The sequence below is a fragment of the Rhinolophus hipposideros genome (assembly GCF_964194185.1).
Source record: "Rhinolophus hipposideros genome assembly, chromosome: 10".
Lineage (NCBI taxonomy): Eukaryota > Metazoa > Chordata > Mammalia > Chiroptera > Rhinolophidae > Rhinolophus > Rhinolophus hipposideros.
The window spans coordinates 11704711-11723434 of NC_138056.1; the positions used below are offsets into that span (position 1 = coordinate 11704711).

General features: G+C 36.0%; 1 protein-coding gene across 1 annotated transcript; it reads left to right on the forward strand.

Annotated features, from left to right (window-relative positions):
• Positions 1–1097: 1097 nt before the first annotated feature.
• LOC308503348 (uncharacterized protein) lies at positions 1098–18169 on the forward strand (the record flags this gene model as incomplete). Its single annotated transcript, XM_081062670.1, has 3 exons — positions 1098–2038; positions 2209–2263; positions 17186–18169. 3 exons carry the CDS (start codon positions 1098–1100, stop codon positions 18167–18169), a joined length of 1980 nt encoding a protein of 659 aa, XP_080918796.1.
• Between the last annotated feature and the right edge of the window lie 555 nt (positions 18170–18724).

Genomic DNA, 18724 nt, shown 5'->3' on the forward strand with positions numbered 1-18724 from the left:
TCTTTGTCACTGCAAAAAATATGCTCCACATAGCATTAAGCAGATGGTCATGATAATGATAAAATAATCATAAATTGAATAGATATTGCTATATCATATATCAAGTTCCACATATAATTATTGTATAATTCAAGAGTAATATATTGCTTTTATTTAAAGAGGACATTAATTGAGTGATAATCAATGTTATTTAAAACCAATTTTTTTTTCACATAAATTATTCTACAAAATGTTCTGTACATTTTAAATGCTTGATTTTTGCCCCTTGACTAATGAGTCAGAAAGTAACATTTTCTTGAGGGTGTTCCCTGCATAAAATATTGCACATTTAATATTTTACAAACTTTATTACTATAATTGATATTGCCTGAGAGATTTCAGGATAAGTTCCTTAAAAGGAGTTTATAAAAATATGAGAAATCACATAAAATAATTCTACATTATTTTGGTGCATTATTTGGTACATTATTTTATGTGATTTCCACGACAAGTTGCAGTCCAACATTTGTCAGATCACGTGATCTCCAAGGTAAGACCTCACCGTTTCTTCCAGGGTATCATATTCCTTTATATGAGTAACTTGTTATCTGTGCGTTAGACTGATAAACACATATGAACTGTATCTTAATACTATTAGAATGGTACTGATCAGTAAGAGTAGGAATTCCCCTGCTTAGTTTTAACCAATGGCTGATATCAGGATCTGAATATCTCATTGGTTTTTATAGTGTTCCCAGAAAAGGTTTTACTACGTGGGTTTTATTATTCCATCACCCAGTAAAATGATTCATGAAGACAAATTCTCATATATAACTTGAAGGAATTTTAGATAATATAGGTGGACTCCTTTTATGGGAGAGAGTAGCAAATCCAAAGAAATGAAGGGCGAATTGCCCAAGTTTAAGTGAGATTTTTTGCACAACTGTTTAGATATAGTATCTAGAAGTATTATTTTCCAGTTGAACACTTTTTCAATAATTATCTGTTAATGACCCAGTTAGATAATCTGTCATTGGCTTAAAATATTATTTGTCATTGTTAATTATAGGTTATTTTCATAATAAAAATTCTTTCCTATAACAGACTGCAACTGACCAATGGAAGGCAAGAATCAGACGACAGTGACTGAGTTTCTTTTCTTGGGCCTCACAGATCATGTCCATCAGCAGATTATCCTCTTTGTCATGCTTCTCTTCATCTATGTTGTCACACTGGGGGGTAACTTGGGGATGATCACCCTCATATGGATGGACTCCAGACTCCACACACCTATGTACTTTTTCCTTAGCCACTTGTCCTTTGTAGACATTTGTTCCTCTTCTTCCATTGCTCCCAAGATGCTGTGCGATATCTTTGCAGAGAAAAGAGGCATCTCTTTCACCGGTTGTGCTGCACAGATGTGGTTTTTTGGTCTTTTTGTGGCAACGGAATGTTTCCTTCTGGCTTCCATGGCATATGACCGGTATGTGGCCATCTGTAAGCCCTTGTTGTATACACTCATTATGTCCCAGCGGGTCTGTGTGCAGCTGGTGGTAGGGCCTTATGTCATAGCTCTTGTAAGCACCATGACTCATACAATTCTCACATTTGGCTTACCCTTCTGTGGCCCCAATATCATCAATCATTTCTTCTGTGATATTTCACCACTGCTTTCCCTAGCATGTGCAGACACTTGGACCAATAAGTTAGTGCTTTTCATTTTGGCTGGAGCTATAGGAGTACTCAGTGGCCTGATCATCACGACCTCTTATGTTTGTATCCTAGTGGCCATCTTGAAAATCCAGACTGCTGATGGGAGGCAGAAAGCTTTCTCCACTTGTTCTTCTCACCTGGCAGCCATCTGCATTCTGTATGGGACTCTTTTCTTTATCTATGTTCGGCCTGGCTCAGGTTCCTCCCTAGATATCAATAAAGTGATTTCCCTATTTTATACGGTGGTCATCCCCATGCTGAACCCCGTCATCTATAGCTTGAGGAACAAGGAGGTGAAAAATGCATTCAGGAGCAAGTTTGAGACAAAAAAAATTCTGAAACATAGGTAAAATAGCATTGTAATTGTGCCGCCCCAGTGATGCAATGATGCGATTCAATAATGAATGGTGAAAAGAACTAGAAGCTGAGAATTAGAAGCTCTCTTTCATTCCCGAGTCTGCCAGTTACCAGGTCACTTGTATCCTGGAAGTACTGTTTATATTGCTTTTTCTGCAGTCTTCTGCTTTGTGAAATGGTGCAGAATACGAAAGAAATTCCAGATATATTAGAGGTATAAATATCACTTATGCCAGAAGAAAATTCAGGAGAAGTTTAACATATTTTTATATGTGGGAAGACATTTTATTCCAGACCAGAAAAGCAAATGTTATAAGGGTAAGACGAACAGAGTTCATTGATAAAGTTTTCATAAACCTTGTTAAAAGTTGAACAATGGAAAATGAGAGAAAAATTGCAAAACAAGTGATTCACAAGGAGTTACTGTCCCAATAGGAAAGTGTTGAAATACACACATGCACACACACGGGCATATACACACACACATGAAGCAGCAGAGAAATGAAACTTTTTTCATCTATCAGATTAGCAAACATTAAAAAGATTACATGCAAGGCTGGTAAGGTTATCATTTGGATATGGACAGCAATTTTATACATAGCTATTGTAGCTAAGTGTGAATAGCTACATTTTCAGAAAGTAATTTGTAATCTGATGAATTTTCTTAAAATGCACATTACTCTTTGACCTCGCTATCTTACATTTGGAAATCTATGCCATAGAAATATAAACACCAGACACAAATGTTGCAGCATGTTTTGTAGAGGGAATAAAAGAAACAACCTGACTCGCTATCAGTAGGAGAAACATACTTGCTTTCTATGAAATGTTGTGCAGCTAATTATAAAAAGAATAAGTTAGATATTCATGCTTTGGTTTGGAGGAAGCTCTCTGATACAATCATCGATAGAAAAAGTCAAGTCAAAGTTTAATCTGTAGAACTGATCACACTTAGTAAAAAGAAAAGGAAAAAGGTGGGGGTAAAACCTACCTAAAGTGTAAACTATATTAGTACGTACATATGTACATGATCATAGAAAGAAATGTGGAAGGCTACAGGCCACACTGCTAACGTTGGATATAGCATAGGGGTTTGTTCATACTCTTCTAAGTTGTTGGACTTATTTTACAACAAATGTATTTAATTTGGTAATTAAAGTTCACGTTTGAAAAGCTGCAATCTGTGTCAAAACTAACAAATTAATGAATATATCAGTAAATGAATAAATTGAGCTGGATGGGCACAATGTCTTGTCTTAAGGCTACTCTATGTTCTAACATTCTCTGATTTCATGAGGCATTTCTACACATTGGTGAAGGAAATCTTTGTCAAAACCTAAGTAAAAAGGAGGTCTTCTCAGCAAATCTGTGCTGCATTTTTTCCTATCTCCCAGTCTGTAATTTTTATGCATGGTGGTAAGTTTTCTCTTAATTTAAAACTTTGAAATGATAGCAAAATGCTAAGCTAACAATGACACAATGCAAATAAATGACTTGAAAAGTATACTATATATTGTCATAAATATATCTGTATAAAACTATGTTTTATAGTTTTTTGTAGCACAACATTTCATACAAAGAATGTATGTTTCTCCTACTGATACAAATTCAGGTTGTTTACTCTCCCTACAAATGATGTTGCAATTTGTATCTCGTAATTACATTTCTATAGCATAGATTTCTAAATGTAAGATAGTTAGGTCAAAGATTATATACAATTAACATTGTTAATTGTCAGTCTTGTGAAATTTTCCAACACTATTTTACTTGGAATTATTAACACTTTGGCTTAAGTATGACAAAGGGAAATATATTATTTTTACTTTTATCTAGAAAGACTAATAGTTTCTTTCCCAGTCATATTTTGCCTTCAAATGACTCTTCATTATATAACGTGTCTCAAACCACAAGTCACCTTTTAAGATAGTCATTTCCTAGTATGAGACCTGAATACGTTCTATTTTTAAAATTATTTTGTAAATACTTATGATGCAAAATTTATTGAAAGGGGATTAGGAGGAGAACAGCTGGAAGCAAATGATAATTATAGATTTCCTGAATTGTTCCCCTTCTCCAAGTATATGGAAATATATTCAAACCAACTGTCTTCCTCTAGCTCTAGTTATCGCTATTCTAATGTCCTAATGTATTCTTCTTTAGGAGAATTCTTTTCCTACCATATTTATATGGATAACTCTACTTGTTTTTCATATACTGCTTAAGTGTCACTTCTACTCAGAGAATCACACTAATTCTCTAATCTAAGTTATAGCTCCTCTGTGTTTTTCCATTACAGCCTCTTACTCTTTTCCTTCAGTCTTTATAAGTGTAACATGGTGCATGTTAAGATAGATTTTTGTTTTGTTTTTATTAATAAGGAATGTTCCCAGCTGATTTTTTATATGAGACAGTGTTAGAAATTGTCCTGTTCTGTAATATTAATTGCTCTTTTTTTTTTCCGTCTCTAATAGTGAGAAATATTACTTCTCCTTGTGAACTCTCAGCAGTTTCAGAAACTTCAATAGAAAGATGGTGGAGATATTTCAAAAGAGGCCCTTTCTTAGTCCTTATCACATCATTAGTATGATTATATTAGTACATAAACGAACTTGGGACCTGGTTGTGAGGAACAAGCAAAATTTTCATGTACCTATAACATCTGAATTAGGCAATTTACCTAAAATTCTTAGCAACAACATCACTTCAACAGAATTCAAATCTGCCTATCCCAGAATTCTTTATATCAGCTTGTGGCTCCCAAGGGTTGTAGATTCCTCCAGCCTCTCAGGATTTTACAGCTTGGGAAATAACTAACAAGGCAATTAAACAAAATTGTATATTGACAAATTGGGTATTATTTCATGATGCAGAAAACATTTTTGAGACTACTATGTCCAGGTGAAAATGTAATCAGCCATAATTTGCATTCTCCTCTCTTGAGTTGTGTAGAACTAACCTAAGCATATGCATGCTCATGTATTATGTATACTACATTACTCATATGCATATTAAAGCGCATACGTCCAACGATACTAATATTTTTGTTCTATGTTGAATATGTTTCTTTTGTCCTTCCAAATCCATTCGCTACAGTTTTAACCTTCTCTTTGCCCCAGGATGATACCCAGCTGTATTTACTGCATCAGTGGGCTCCTTTGCTCTCTATCTACTTAATGGCTTTAACCAGAGGTTGTCACTGGCAGGGAAGAGAGTGGTCAGAGCGGTTTCCTTCAGGCTCCTTACCTGCAGAAATGCCACCGCTGGCTGCATCCCGGGACCAAGACCATAGATTCTGGCAGGTGACTCTCTTTCAAAGCTCTCCCTCCAAGACTCATAACCTCTCTCTCTTCTTGTACCTTCAAGGGTAAGGGAGGTAATAGGTCTCAGAAGTTATTCATCCTAGAATGTTTACACTATTCCTTGGGAATTCCCTATACCACACACATTGCTTTGTAATAATCCCTTTATTAAACCTTCCCCAAATTCACCAGTTTAAGGGGCCATGAGCTACCTGCCAGGTTCATTACATCATACTGGTCCTAGAAGTACTTCCGGGAGATAATCCTTCAAATAGAATTGGATTGTTTACATATTTGAAGATTAGATGTATAAACCCATCATGGTGGGAAATGAGGCACTGGTAATCTGTGGCACCCAGTGCCATCAAACGTACTTAAATGATCACAGATGGCATCATGGAATGAAGGACAGGAAGAGGGCAAAGCACTAAGAGATTAATTTTCTGCGGCACAGAGTCATATAAATAGAGATTGTAAATAGCATGTGATGAGTTAGCTTCTGCTGAAATTTAAACCTGTGAGTATCCAACTGAAAAAAAAAACAAAAAAAACCCCACGAAGCAGCCAGAAAGCCAGATTGCAGTGCAAAATGGTCAGAGATATGATGGGAGCAATTACCCATATATACCACACACTTTAGATGGTAACCAAGTATTGACAATATCAGGTCAATCTTATTTAATAAGACACAGAAGGGTTTTGTTTAAGACTGCCATTCCTCAGGGATAGATGTATTCAATCACAATTTTCTTTTATATCCTGCATTGAGTTTTGCTGAATCCAAATATATTTATAGCAGATATGTATCTATATATGTATATTTGATATTGATAAACACATAGGCACTGATATTCCTATAGGGTGCTGGGTATCTTCCATTTGATCCTCTAGATTAACTGCCAACCCTTTCCATCCTGCTCTCTACTCCAGGAGACCAACCTGTACGAGTTGTGTCAACTAATTTGGCCAATAGCAGAGGACCTGAATGGAGAAAAAAGCCTAAGTTCAAAATATCTCTTTCTGGAATCTATCCCTGCAGGGTCAGGGAAGGCCACATTTACCCCTAAACCGAGGCCAACGTTTCTGTCTGGGTCCCTTTGTCACACAATCTCCCTCCTTCTTTCTCTGGGTTCTGGAAATGTTCTCCCCCCTTTTCCCTTGAGGCCTAGATGTAGCACCGTGCTGTGTCAAAGGAGTAATCTACCCTCTATGGTTTTCCCGTACTTTGCTCACATCTTTTTAAATAGTCCCTTTATTAAATTCTTCTTAAATTGGCTGGTCTGAGTGGGCCATCTGTTTTCTGACAGCACTCTGACTGATATATTCATAACTATTAGGAGGAGCCCTAGAATCAAAGCTTTGACCTAGGTCTCTGAAATTAGTTTGCTCACATATTTAAAAATGTGCCAATATGTCACTTGCCAGGGAAATGGGACACTGATAAACCATGGTATGTAGTGGCATCGTGATAATTTAAATGATCACCAATAATATCTTAGCATGAAGTGCAGTAAGAGACCAAAGCATTGAAATATCAAAAACTTTGAAATAGCAATAACTTTGGTTATAAAAATCACGAGGTCTTTTGAATTGAAAACTCTGATTATCCTACTGTGAACACGAAAGGGAAGTTGGGAAGCCTCAACTATAGGTTTGAAGAAGTTTCACATCTCCTTTGATCCTTTAGAAAAGGTGTGGTTGAGGTCTGATCCAGGGCCTGATTGTAAGGACTACAGAAAAACAATACCAACTAAATGCCTAACATGGTCAGAGGTTTTATGGTAAGCTAAAAGAATTTATGGAGTGAAGACTTGGGACCATAAAAGAATAGAATAGGAATATTGGGCAAACCATCCTCGTTCGAAGGACTGTCCCTAGCTTCCCCCTCTTGAGGGAATCAGCTTTCCCCTGCACAAAAGTCTTCCAATGACTCCATTTAGGGAGTTGCCTTACGAGCTCCCATAATTCACCTCAGCACCCACCCTCTACAGTGAAAGCTAAGTATCACTAGCCCAGAGGAAGAAATCAAAGACTCGCTCTTAGAGGAAATACACACTAGAAAAGTTTTCAGATCTCACCAGTCTGTATTGGCAGGAATTTGGGAAGCACATATGGGATTGGGTTCTAAAAGTGGTAAACCACTTTTAGGAGAATGAAATGTAAGGATTAATCAAGCCAAATTTATCCACCCAGATGCACCCATGTAGAATTCAGGAACTTGTGTTTCCTTAAGAACCTTAGGAATTTTTACTATAACTAAACATTCAGTGTAATTGATTCTTCTGAACTGTTTGAATACTTATGGAAGACAAAACATTGCAAAACAATGATAACAAAATGTGTTAATATCAATACCATAGACTTAATTACTTTCCTTAGTATGTCTATATGTAGTGTTATAACTTCCTTAGATTATTTATATGCTTATTTGTCATCGTTTTGTGTTTTAGTAATATTATTTGGACCTTTCCTGGAGTTGAGGTAACTTTACAAGATAAAAATGAAAAAAAAAAATCTCAGTCTAGCAGTGATTTCTTATCTGGAAAATAGAACAGTTTTCTTAAAGTAAGTAAAACAGGAGCAAAACGTCAAATGGTTAATTTTTCTTTTTTATAGTTAAACTTTTAATGTTAATATGAGTTTTTATATCCACTATTTTAAATAAAAGTTTGTGTTTCTTTGCCAAACAGTCTCTCCCTCTGAAATTATTTTTTCAATTCTCAGCTTGCATTACATAACCCATTTTATATTAGTGTTATATATACATATTAATTTAATACATGAGACTTGTTCAAGAATAATTTAATATTGTAATAACTTTATTCTAATTAATAAGTGTACTCAATCTTCATCCATCATATCAGAAATTGAGTCTCTGATATTGAGTCTCATAATTAATTTTTCATTTGGGAACTGTGATCTAATTCAGAATATTAGAATTATTCTGTCTCAACTTGCTTATTCTGTATGATAACTGTTACTGACTACTACTAGTAGTAGTGGTCATCAGTGGTTATTATTCCTATCTGATCTTTGTAAACCTAATTTTACTAGAACTACTTGAAAATTATAGTTCTTTACACTTCTTATTTGCTGCTTTTACCAATAGACATGGCATATCTATATTTTTTAAAATTTTTGTATATTTTTATACACTCTATTTACTTAATCATATCACTACCTTTAAAATCGAATCAAAATGAAATAATCTATTGTATTTACCCCTCTTTTATTTTACATTTTATTTTTACTCTTGGCTTTCACTAGTTCAATGTATTACAATTAAAAATATATTATTTTGGTTGTTATCTTGATTTTTTTTTTGATACTCAGAATGTCACAACTTCACCAACATGAGACTCTTTAAGTTGGTTCCTTTTGTCCCTGCCCCCCATCATTTGTAGAGGCATCCACGTTTTCTAGACACAACAGACTATTTCAGGCACATATATTTTCTCACTCAAAAAACACTGACTGAGCTACCCTCTCAGAATTCCTGATTCTTTTAGACAGGCAATAGTACTAGGGATACAAATTTAGGTCCAAAATGTGCACACACAGAATATCACGGGACATAATGGGTTGTCTTATTTTTAGTATGGATAGAGGTGTGGTCTGAGGTGTGTCTCTACACTGTTTCATGAGCTGTAACTAATAGATTGACTGATCAGGGACTTAGAATAAAACAGCAAAATGAGTGACAAGGAAGTCGGGAGAGGTGTACGGATGGATCTCCTGGAAAGGACAATGAAGATATTCATGTTCCATTATACCTGTCCACTAGGGGGCACTGATTACAGAAAGGACATTCAGTGATTAGGTGGACAAACATGCGCATTGAGAATGTTGGTAAGCTCCTTTCCCTGGGAAGCTCTGTACTCGGACAGTGGGCACATTCCAAATTGGCGGCAGCAAGGGGGGAGGCTACGTATGAACGCAACAGAATTGGTTTCGCTTTTATTTTTGCATCTCCTTTTAGCCATCTTCAAGACAATTCTAATCACAGGCACCACCAACTTTTCTGACCTAACTGCTGCCACTGTTCTGTTTTTTGTTTCCTAAAGTCTGCTTCATGACAGCCAAGGCAATTTAAAATCATAAATCAGATCATAATATATTACTGCTTAAAATCCTCAGATATTATAATCAGAATAAAATCGAACCTCCTTACCATGATCTAAAACTGTATTACTTAAAGTATGGTTCAAAAGCTAGCAGATGAACATGTCTGGTATCTTAAAAAAAAAAAAAAAGAAACATATTGGTGACATTGGTTAATGAAGTCACACAGGTTTCAAGTGTACATTTCTATAACACGTCATCTGTATATTACGTTGTTTGTTCACTACCCAGAGCTTGTTACAAGGGAAGACTCTGGCCCTGCCTCAGAACTACTGAATTAGAATCTGCATTTTAACAAGAAACGTATGTGATTCATATGCATATTCAAGTTTGAAAAGCACTCATCTAGAAGATCCTGCAAACTTTGCCCCCTACCTACTTTTTTTTCAAGATTACATAGGTATATATGAGTTGATTTCTGTATATGTGTGTGATAAGGGTCCAATTTCACTCTTTTGCATGTGGATATCCAGTTGTCCCAGCAATATTTATTGAAGAGACTACCTTTCCCCATTGTTTTCTTGGCACAACGGGGAAAATGGCACAATCTTTGTTGAAGATCAGTTGACCATACATTCCTGGGGTTATTTCTGGGTTCTCTATTCTGTTCCATTGGTGTGTATGTCTATTTTTATACCAACATCATACTCTTTTGATTACTGTAGCTTTGCAATATAGTTTGAAATCAGCAAGTTTGATGTCTCCAACTTTGTTCTTGTTCAAGATTACTTTGACTGTTCATGGTTTTTTGTGGTTCTGTATACATTTTATAATTGTTTTTTTTCCTATGTCCGGGAAAAATACCATTGGAATTTTGATAGGGCTTACGTGGAGTTTGTAGCTTGCTTTGAGTAGTATGGGAATTTTAATAATATGTAATATGTCCTTGTGCTGACCATGTCCCTAGACAACATATATATAAATGTGAAAAACCTTTAAGTGCTTTTCATATGACTTATGAACTAGTCAAACCTAGGCAAGTGATCTGTCCTTTTCGGATTTGAGTCCAGTGGAGACTTCTCTGTCTGTAGTAGCTTCCATTACAATCCAGAGTCAGTGAACTCTGAGGAGACAACACCTGGGGGCATCTAATTCTGGAAAACTCCAGCTTTATCAACATAAAGTAGAACTGGACATTCCAAAAAGGTTTAGATAGATGTGATACTTTTTAGATTGTGTTCACACAACAATTCTTAAAATTTGGAATATAGTAGGGAAAAAAGTGGACGTAATAACAAAACTTCTTAAGAGGATGAATATTTGAGGCTTAGCTCAATCCACAAATGTATCTTTTTTTTTTCCCTAGTAAAAATATTGGAAAAATAAGGCTTCAAGGGCTCACCTGGGGAATTTAAAAATATCTTTTCCTGAGTTGATTTAATTGACTCAGGATAAGGCTTGGGCATTGATATTAAAAACAAACAAACAAACAAACAAACAAACAAACTGCAACAACCAACTATAGTGCATTTAAGATTTGAGAATCACCAGATGAAGTGATATTATGATGTGGGGGTATTAGGTGGCTTGTCTGGCTCTGTGTACATTAAAGGGCCTTAATTAATGTTAACCTTTTACTTTCCTCTCTTCCTCTTTTCCTACCTTTCTTCCTTCTTTTATTCTCCTTAGCTCCAAAACAAGGGAACAATGTAGAGGTCTAGATATTTTATGGCTGTTTTAAAGACGAATAAACTGAAGCTCATGAAAGTGAAATGGTATGTTTGAACTCCCAAGACTTTCCTGACCTTACTGTTTTCTTATGAACAGTTTATGTTTGGTTGCTAAGCAATAGTAGATGGTTTCAGAGTTTGCTATGATTAGAGAGAAGAGAACCTAGGGTTCAAACTTGCTATACGGATAATTGAGAGTATAGACGAGAGTCATAACGATCTCTAAAATCTAGTTGATTCTAGGAAATGACTCTATGTATGATCTCTCAAGTCTGCATTTTAGGTTTTGCTGTTCTTATGATGAATACACACCCGTTTTCATGATAACCTGTATTAGGCAATAGAGAAGGATGAAGGCACTCTGGACACGTGGGAGGCATGAAACGTTTAGCCATGATAAAGGTTCAGATGCAGGGTGGAGAAAAAACGGGAACAACCAACAAACACATCCACCAAGAATCCTTCAGAACAAATAATTAAATTGTAATTACTGATCTGGGACATTATCCCGCAAGAATCTAAAATTCAGCCTCAGGTTTTAAAATGAGAATACTCGGATGACTTAGGGATTCCACTGTGTATGCATTCGTGATCTTCATGTTTATTCTATAAAAGGGCTGAGTTGGATTATAACAGTATGTATCTTATTTGTAGTTACCATAGCTAAAGATTTATTTCATCTCCATGGAATTGTATTTTTTTTGTACATGGATATCATGTCTGTTTTGTTTTCTGTTAGTAATTGTTTGCATGAGTATGTGGTGAGGACAGGTATGAAGCACATTATTTCTATATATCACTTATGGCCTTAGGGTATGTTTTGTCTGCTATGTCTATGTTTGCAATTGACTATTGAGATATAAAAAAAATAGTAATAGTAAAATAAAACCATCAATTATTTAACTTAAGAACATTTTGGAATTAGGTAAACTCTAGTATAAATTATGGCTCTGCTAAATACTCTGACTTTGAGAAAGTTGTATAGCCTCTCTGATCATCAATTCTGTCATCTTTAAAATGGATATAAATGTTTTTTGGAGTTATTGTGAGGATGGAATTTATTATCAGCAAAGTACCTAAAAATGCTTGGCATGAAACGGAGAATTATAGTAGGTAGCAATTAATACCTCTTTTTTTTTTTTTTTGGTGATTGTTTTCTTTTCCATAGAAAAAGCTTTTTTTCTGGGGTGGGATAGGGGAGGTGGTTTATTTGTCTCTACTGAAGTTCAAAATTTGTTAACTTTTGTTATGACCTTTTCCATCATGACGTTCTGGATGATGTTGGGGGTGACCTTCTCTTAGAGCATGGCCTTTCAGGAGCCCCTCTTTTCATATTTTCTTCTTTCTCCTCCAGATCCCAAATATTTGTTCAAGAAGATTTGTAAAACTAATTCATATTAAGTGGTAAATTATCACCTGCAGTGCCATTTGTAAGCACTCTAAGCAGTGTTTTTTTATTTTTGTTTTTTAAATGATCATTCATTTTCTAGCATAATTTTCATAACTTGATGATAGACACATTAGAAAAATGTTTATGGGCTTCCTGGTAGGCCTTCTTAAAGTTATCTCTTAACTGGATGGGGAATAAAATTATGATGATATTTTTAATTTTCTTAGTCCTTAAACTTCTTAGTCCTTAAATTAATTTTATAACAATACATTTTGTTAATTGATGAAGCGATAACTAATAAGGAGACATCACAGATTTTGAAAATAGTAAACACACATAGGGTTTGTATGAGTTCGTGCAGTCTCTAAACGTCTCTGTAGTGATATGTCACATACTTTAATATGGTTGTGTTTAATAGTCCTTCTCTTAGAACCCAAGTAAAGTGAGTAAACCTGGAGTTTATGTAATATTGTTAGCTATAACTTATTATTAGCTTGGTGCAAAAGTAATTGTGATTTTTGCAATTGTTTTTAACCTTGTAAATTGTAATTACTTTTGCACCAACCTAATAAGTTCTTACTATGTGTCAGATATTGTGCTAAAACTTCTAGATGCACTTTCTAATGTAATCATCAAGATAATCCTATGAATTAAGTACTAATATAGTTCCCACTTAACATGGGAAAAACATGAGATTTAGTGAAGCTTAGAAACTTACCTACGTGACCCAGCAGAGAAACAGTGGGGTCAGAATTCATATGCAGGTTGTCATGTCCAGAGTTTATGCTTTTACCCCTACACTACAGTCTCTTGCAAAATTATCATTGGAAAATGAGGTACTCCCTACGACCAACAATATTACTGCTATCTGTTAGTTCTATCTACCAAACTTAATAAACAACTTAATCACACATTGGAAAAAATGATGTGTTCAGATATATAAGTGGTTTAAATTAAAGGGTTGACTTTTAAAAATCCAGAATTTATGAAGAAACATCAGCCTTTTTAGTTTGATGTAAAACATATTTTAAATTTCTTTCTGTGACTTGCAGAACAGAAAGATGAGTCATTTATCCATATAAGACATAAAATGTCTAATATGTTCTGTTTATATGATGCCCAAATAACCTGACCTTGAGGAAAGTGTAAGTACCTTCTTGGTACGCATTGTACCTTCTTGGCATCAAGCCACACCAACGGTTTTTCTATTATTTTTTTCTCCAAACTGAATTAGATGATTTTTTGAGCATTAGACCATGTTGTTCAGAAACAAAACAAAACAAAACAAACAAACAAAAAAACCTAATAGGGAGTAAATGAATGTTTGACTATATACTTTAAATAAAGTATAGCTACCATGAGAGTGAATTTATTCTTAATCTGAGCTCAAGACTTAAGAAAAGTAGAAATAGGAAGGATTTATTTGAGTTTCATGAACATTTAATAGTGTTTATTATGTGCTAGGGACAGGAGAAACATAAACAAATACGACAGGATACCTGGAAACCCAGTCAATTGGAGAGAAAGATTAATGCATTTTTTTGACTAATGCATTTTTATTCACACACACACACACACACACACACACACACACACACACACAAAAGTGTATTCTAAGGGTAGAAATCGTTCAGCAAAGGAGACTCTGATTACTCTGTTTGGGTGAACTAGGGAGAGTTTCAGAAATTGAATAGGAGTTTTCCAGGCAGACAAAGTGGAAGGCATTTGGCAAGAGTGGCTTTTGCCTTAGGTGGGAGAATGGCGAGTGTACAGTTAACTAGGAGATGGCTTGCTTGATTGAGATGTCAAGATAGAATCTACAGATAAGTACAAAGTGTCCAGGGCTTTGCAACCCCATATTTAACTTGTGAGTTTGCTTCATACTATAGATGTTATATTTACTTACAAAAGTCCCCGTAGTCCTCTTTTCCTTATGATGAAGATGTAACTGTGAGTTCTGACAGGAGCAGACGTTTTGTATCCTGAAAAACTGACAGTTGAATGTGTTCTAGCTGGTTTTCAGTAGTTGAAGCCATAACGGAACTAAAAATGTTCTTTGAGGCCACTGTGCATTAAGAGGGATTAGGGAACTATCATATTTTATTGAGTCTTCAAAATATAGACAACATGTAGACATTGAAGCAAAATATTTATGTTCCTTTAAGTGAACACAATTCTATGTATACATGCATGCTTATGGGACAAAGACATTATTTTTGGTGTGATTTCGTTACTATTGATATAGATATAAATATATTGTATACATGTGTGTTGTAGATACTTACATACAAGTGTATATTTAGTAATTCCTCGTGATTTGGGACAAATTGTTTACTGTCTGAAAGACTTAGTCTCACTGTCATCTGGGGGAGTGAGGAATGTCAATAATTCCTGTACTGTATACTTTACAAAGATCCTCTAATGAGGATTACCTGGGTCATCATAATAACAAACATGTATTAATACTATATATAAATATGTATGTCTAACTCTGTTTTTGGTGCCGTACATGCATTATCTCATTTACCACGTCCATCAACTCTATGAGGATGTCATTCGTGTCCCTCTCCAACCGATAAGGAAAGTTAGGCACAGGTTGGTGGCGTGAATTATCACGCCAGCAAAGCCTGTCAGCTGGTGAGTGGTGGAGCAAGGCATGTACACAATTGGCGCTCTCCAATGGCAGGTCCCGGCATTTCGCCACCAGTTGTTTGATTTCCTGATTGTGTGTAATCTTGTTGTCAACTGAGAAACTCACTGCAAATGTCATTTGTTATAATCACTCCTAAAAATCACCCAAACATTTCTTGTTTGCAGCAGAACTTTCTAAACGCTGTTTGGAGTGCCTGAGAGGGAACTCTGTAACCTCTCCTGCTCACTCCTTTCCTGCTAACCTGATGAAAACAGGACTGTGACTTAATTTCTCTCTTCTCTTTCCAGGCCTATGCCACCTTTTCCCCTGGACTTCATATTCTGCATAATTTAGTTTACCAGTTCACAGAATCATTTGATTTGAAAAGCCCTGATTTAAATCGAAATATAAGAAAGCCTTCTAAAATGTATCGCATACAAATCAATATTATTTGGAAAAGGATGTTTTGCATAAAGTGATCTTTTTCATGACCTGCAACTCCTTGGTTCTTTTTTTTATTTATTTTTTATTTTTTATTTTTTTTTTTTAACTCCTTGGTTCTTAAACGTCTTCTTGATAAGATTCTTCATTCTTTCAGGAATTCATCTGTTTCCTTCCTCACAACTTTCCACTGGACTATAAGCTCTGCGAGAGCATTGAAAATATCTGTTGTGTTTACCAGCGTATGACAAGCATCTGGTACATATTAGGTTATCAAAAAGATATCTTTGAGAGGAAGAAAGGAAGAAAAAAAACAGAAAAAGAAAGACAGAGGGAGAGAGGGAGAGAGAGACGGGGGCGGGGAGAGGGAGGGGAGGAGAGAGAGAGAGAGAGAGAGAGAGAGAGAGAGAGAGAGAGAGAGAGAGAGAGAGAGAAATGAACGAGTGAGTGGAAGAATGATAGGCAGCTTCTTCCTGTCATTGTAACTGCCTCCCTCCAGGACTTTTCATTATCCCGTATCTCTCTAGATCACTGCTTTTCATCTGCTCCAGACTGGAAGTCAGTTAACCAAACGTACTAACTCTGTGTATAAGCTAAAGAGGGTAAGGAGTGATAAATTAATAGACCTAATAACTTCAACTTGTCTGGATTTAACTTATTAATCAGATTTTTAAATATATAATATGTTAACATTATATAATTTAATACATAACATTAATTAATTTATTACTATAATTTTATTAATATTATTTCTCTGAAATGGTTATTATTAATGAAGTAAATTCCAGATCAATGTAGCATCAGTGTATGTGATTAGGGCTGTTAATATTAGGTGGTACGTATTTGTGGATCACTTTCTATAATGTGTGACCATTGTCTTAATTCTTTATACACATTATTTAATGTAATCCTCAAATCCTCACAGAATTGGTTCTATCATTGTTCTCCTTTTGTACATAATGAAACCACTCAAGACCCCAAGTATGGCAGTGGTGATGATGGGAGAAATGGTGATTAGTGTGCTCCATGACTGGTTTGTGTTGGTGGTGGGCAGTTTTTGTTCTTTAGGGAAGCAGGGTGTCTAAGCACCAGAGGTACATCAGTTGGCATAGTAACAACACAGGCTACTGTTCCTAGATTTACTTATACGTTAGTGGGTAGTACATGAAGCAATGCCCTTCACTGTTTTTTACTTGAGTGGTGCGTTATGCTGTTGTACTGTTAGACATGAACAAAGGCATGGTTGGGTCTTTTAGAAGAAGTAAGGCCAGAGCAAGGCTTTGAAGAATAGAGTTCGGAAAGACTACGAATAAGCAAAAAACAAAACAAAACAAAAAACATGTCCTTAGAGAAAAGAGAAGACTTTCTGCTTAACTGTATACAGTATTTGAATTTGAAATTCTTAATCTTATCAGGAGAATATTCCCTCTAAAAGCAGAAGAAAAGCTTTCCATTTGTAGTACAACTCAGATACTCAAGATACAATCTCAGAACAAGACTTCTTCTCGTTCTTACTTGTACCTTAAATTTTCACTGCTGTGACATATAGGGCATTTGATTGTGTCTTCAGGTGAGTGGATAGCTTGGTGGCCTGAAGTGGAGAGCTAGGTGGCCTGAAAAAATGGATGTGGTAAAAGCAAACTTCACTGTGACTGAATTTGTGTTCCTGGGGCTCTCATCGCAGCCAGAGATGCAGCTCATTCTTTTTATTATGTTCTTGTTCTTCTATTTATTAACAGTGGCTGGGAATATTATTATTATCACTGTTATCCAGATAGAACCTCGCCTTCAAACCCCCATGTACTTTTTTCTCACTAATTTATCCTTTCTGGATATCTGCTACATATCCACCAATGTCCCACAAATGCTGTCCAACCTGGTGGGAAAAAAGAAGACCATCCCATTCTCCAGCTGTGCCACTCAGATGTACTTCTCTCTCTCCTTTGGAATGATTGAATGTGTACTCCTTGGCGTCATGGCTTATGATAGATATGTAGCCATTTGTCATCCTCTTCATTATACTGTCATCATGAGCCGAAGCACCTGCGTCCAACTGGCAGCCATTTCTTGGTCCAGTAGCTTCCTGAATTCCATGGTTATCAATGTCCTCACCTTGAGTTTGCCCTACTGTGGGCCCAATGTCCTGAATCACTTCTTTTGTGAGGTACCTTCCATCCTGAGGTTGGCTTGCACGGACACCTCATTCACAGAGATGGTCGTTTTTATCTTCAGTATCATCATTGTCTTCATTCCTTTTCTTCTCATTGTTGTTTCCTATGCCCGAATCCTTCTATCACTTCTCAGGATACAGTCAGCCTCTGGGAGACACAAGGCCCTGTCCACCTGTGCCTCCCACCTGACAGTAGTGGCCTTATTCTATGGAACTGCCATCTTTATGTACATGAGACCCCAGTCCAAGTCCTCCCGGGCTGGGGGCAAGATAATTGCCGTGTTCTACACTGTGATCACACCCATGTTCAACCCCCTGATCTACAGCCTAAGAAACCAGGATGTGAAAGGAGCTTTAAGGAAAGCAATCGCAAAACAGAGGACAAAATGCTCTTAATGAGACACTAAGGTTAACTGTTCATGTAAGATATCTGACTCCTGAATATGAAGTAAGAGAGTCAAAAGCAGCTTGGGCAGTCAGCATCCTCCCTGCCATTCATAAAAGACATATAAATTCATCTGCAAACTCAAAAGGAAACATGTGTCCCCCAAGGACAAACCACAGCTTTAATGTGTCAGATCAACTCCCTTTGTTGTGTGACTACCATTTCCTCACTCCCTGAAAAACCTTGGTTCCCTAAAATCATAGACTATATGAAACTAATTGCTTGAAATTACGTCAGTAAGAGGAAACATTTTACACCTGCTGGGAGGATCTAAAGCGCTTTGATACAGAGAAGCATTCTTAATTTCCAACTCATATAAAGGGCTTTTGGATGCAACATTTAACATCTGTCTTAATTTTGTAGTCTCTAAGGAAACAGGACTCTGCGACTACTTTGTGATTAGACCTTTATTCAAATATTACTTCATTTAAGTTCCAACTGAACTTTACCCTTCCTTCCAATCCTGGTGTGTGGTATTCCTTTTTACAATGGGTAAATACATCTGA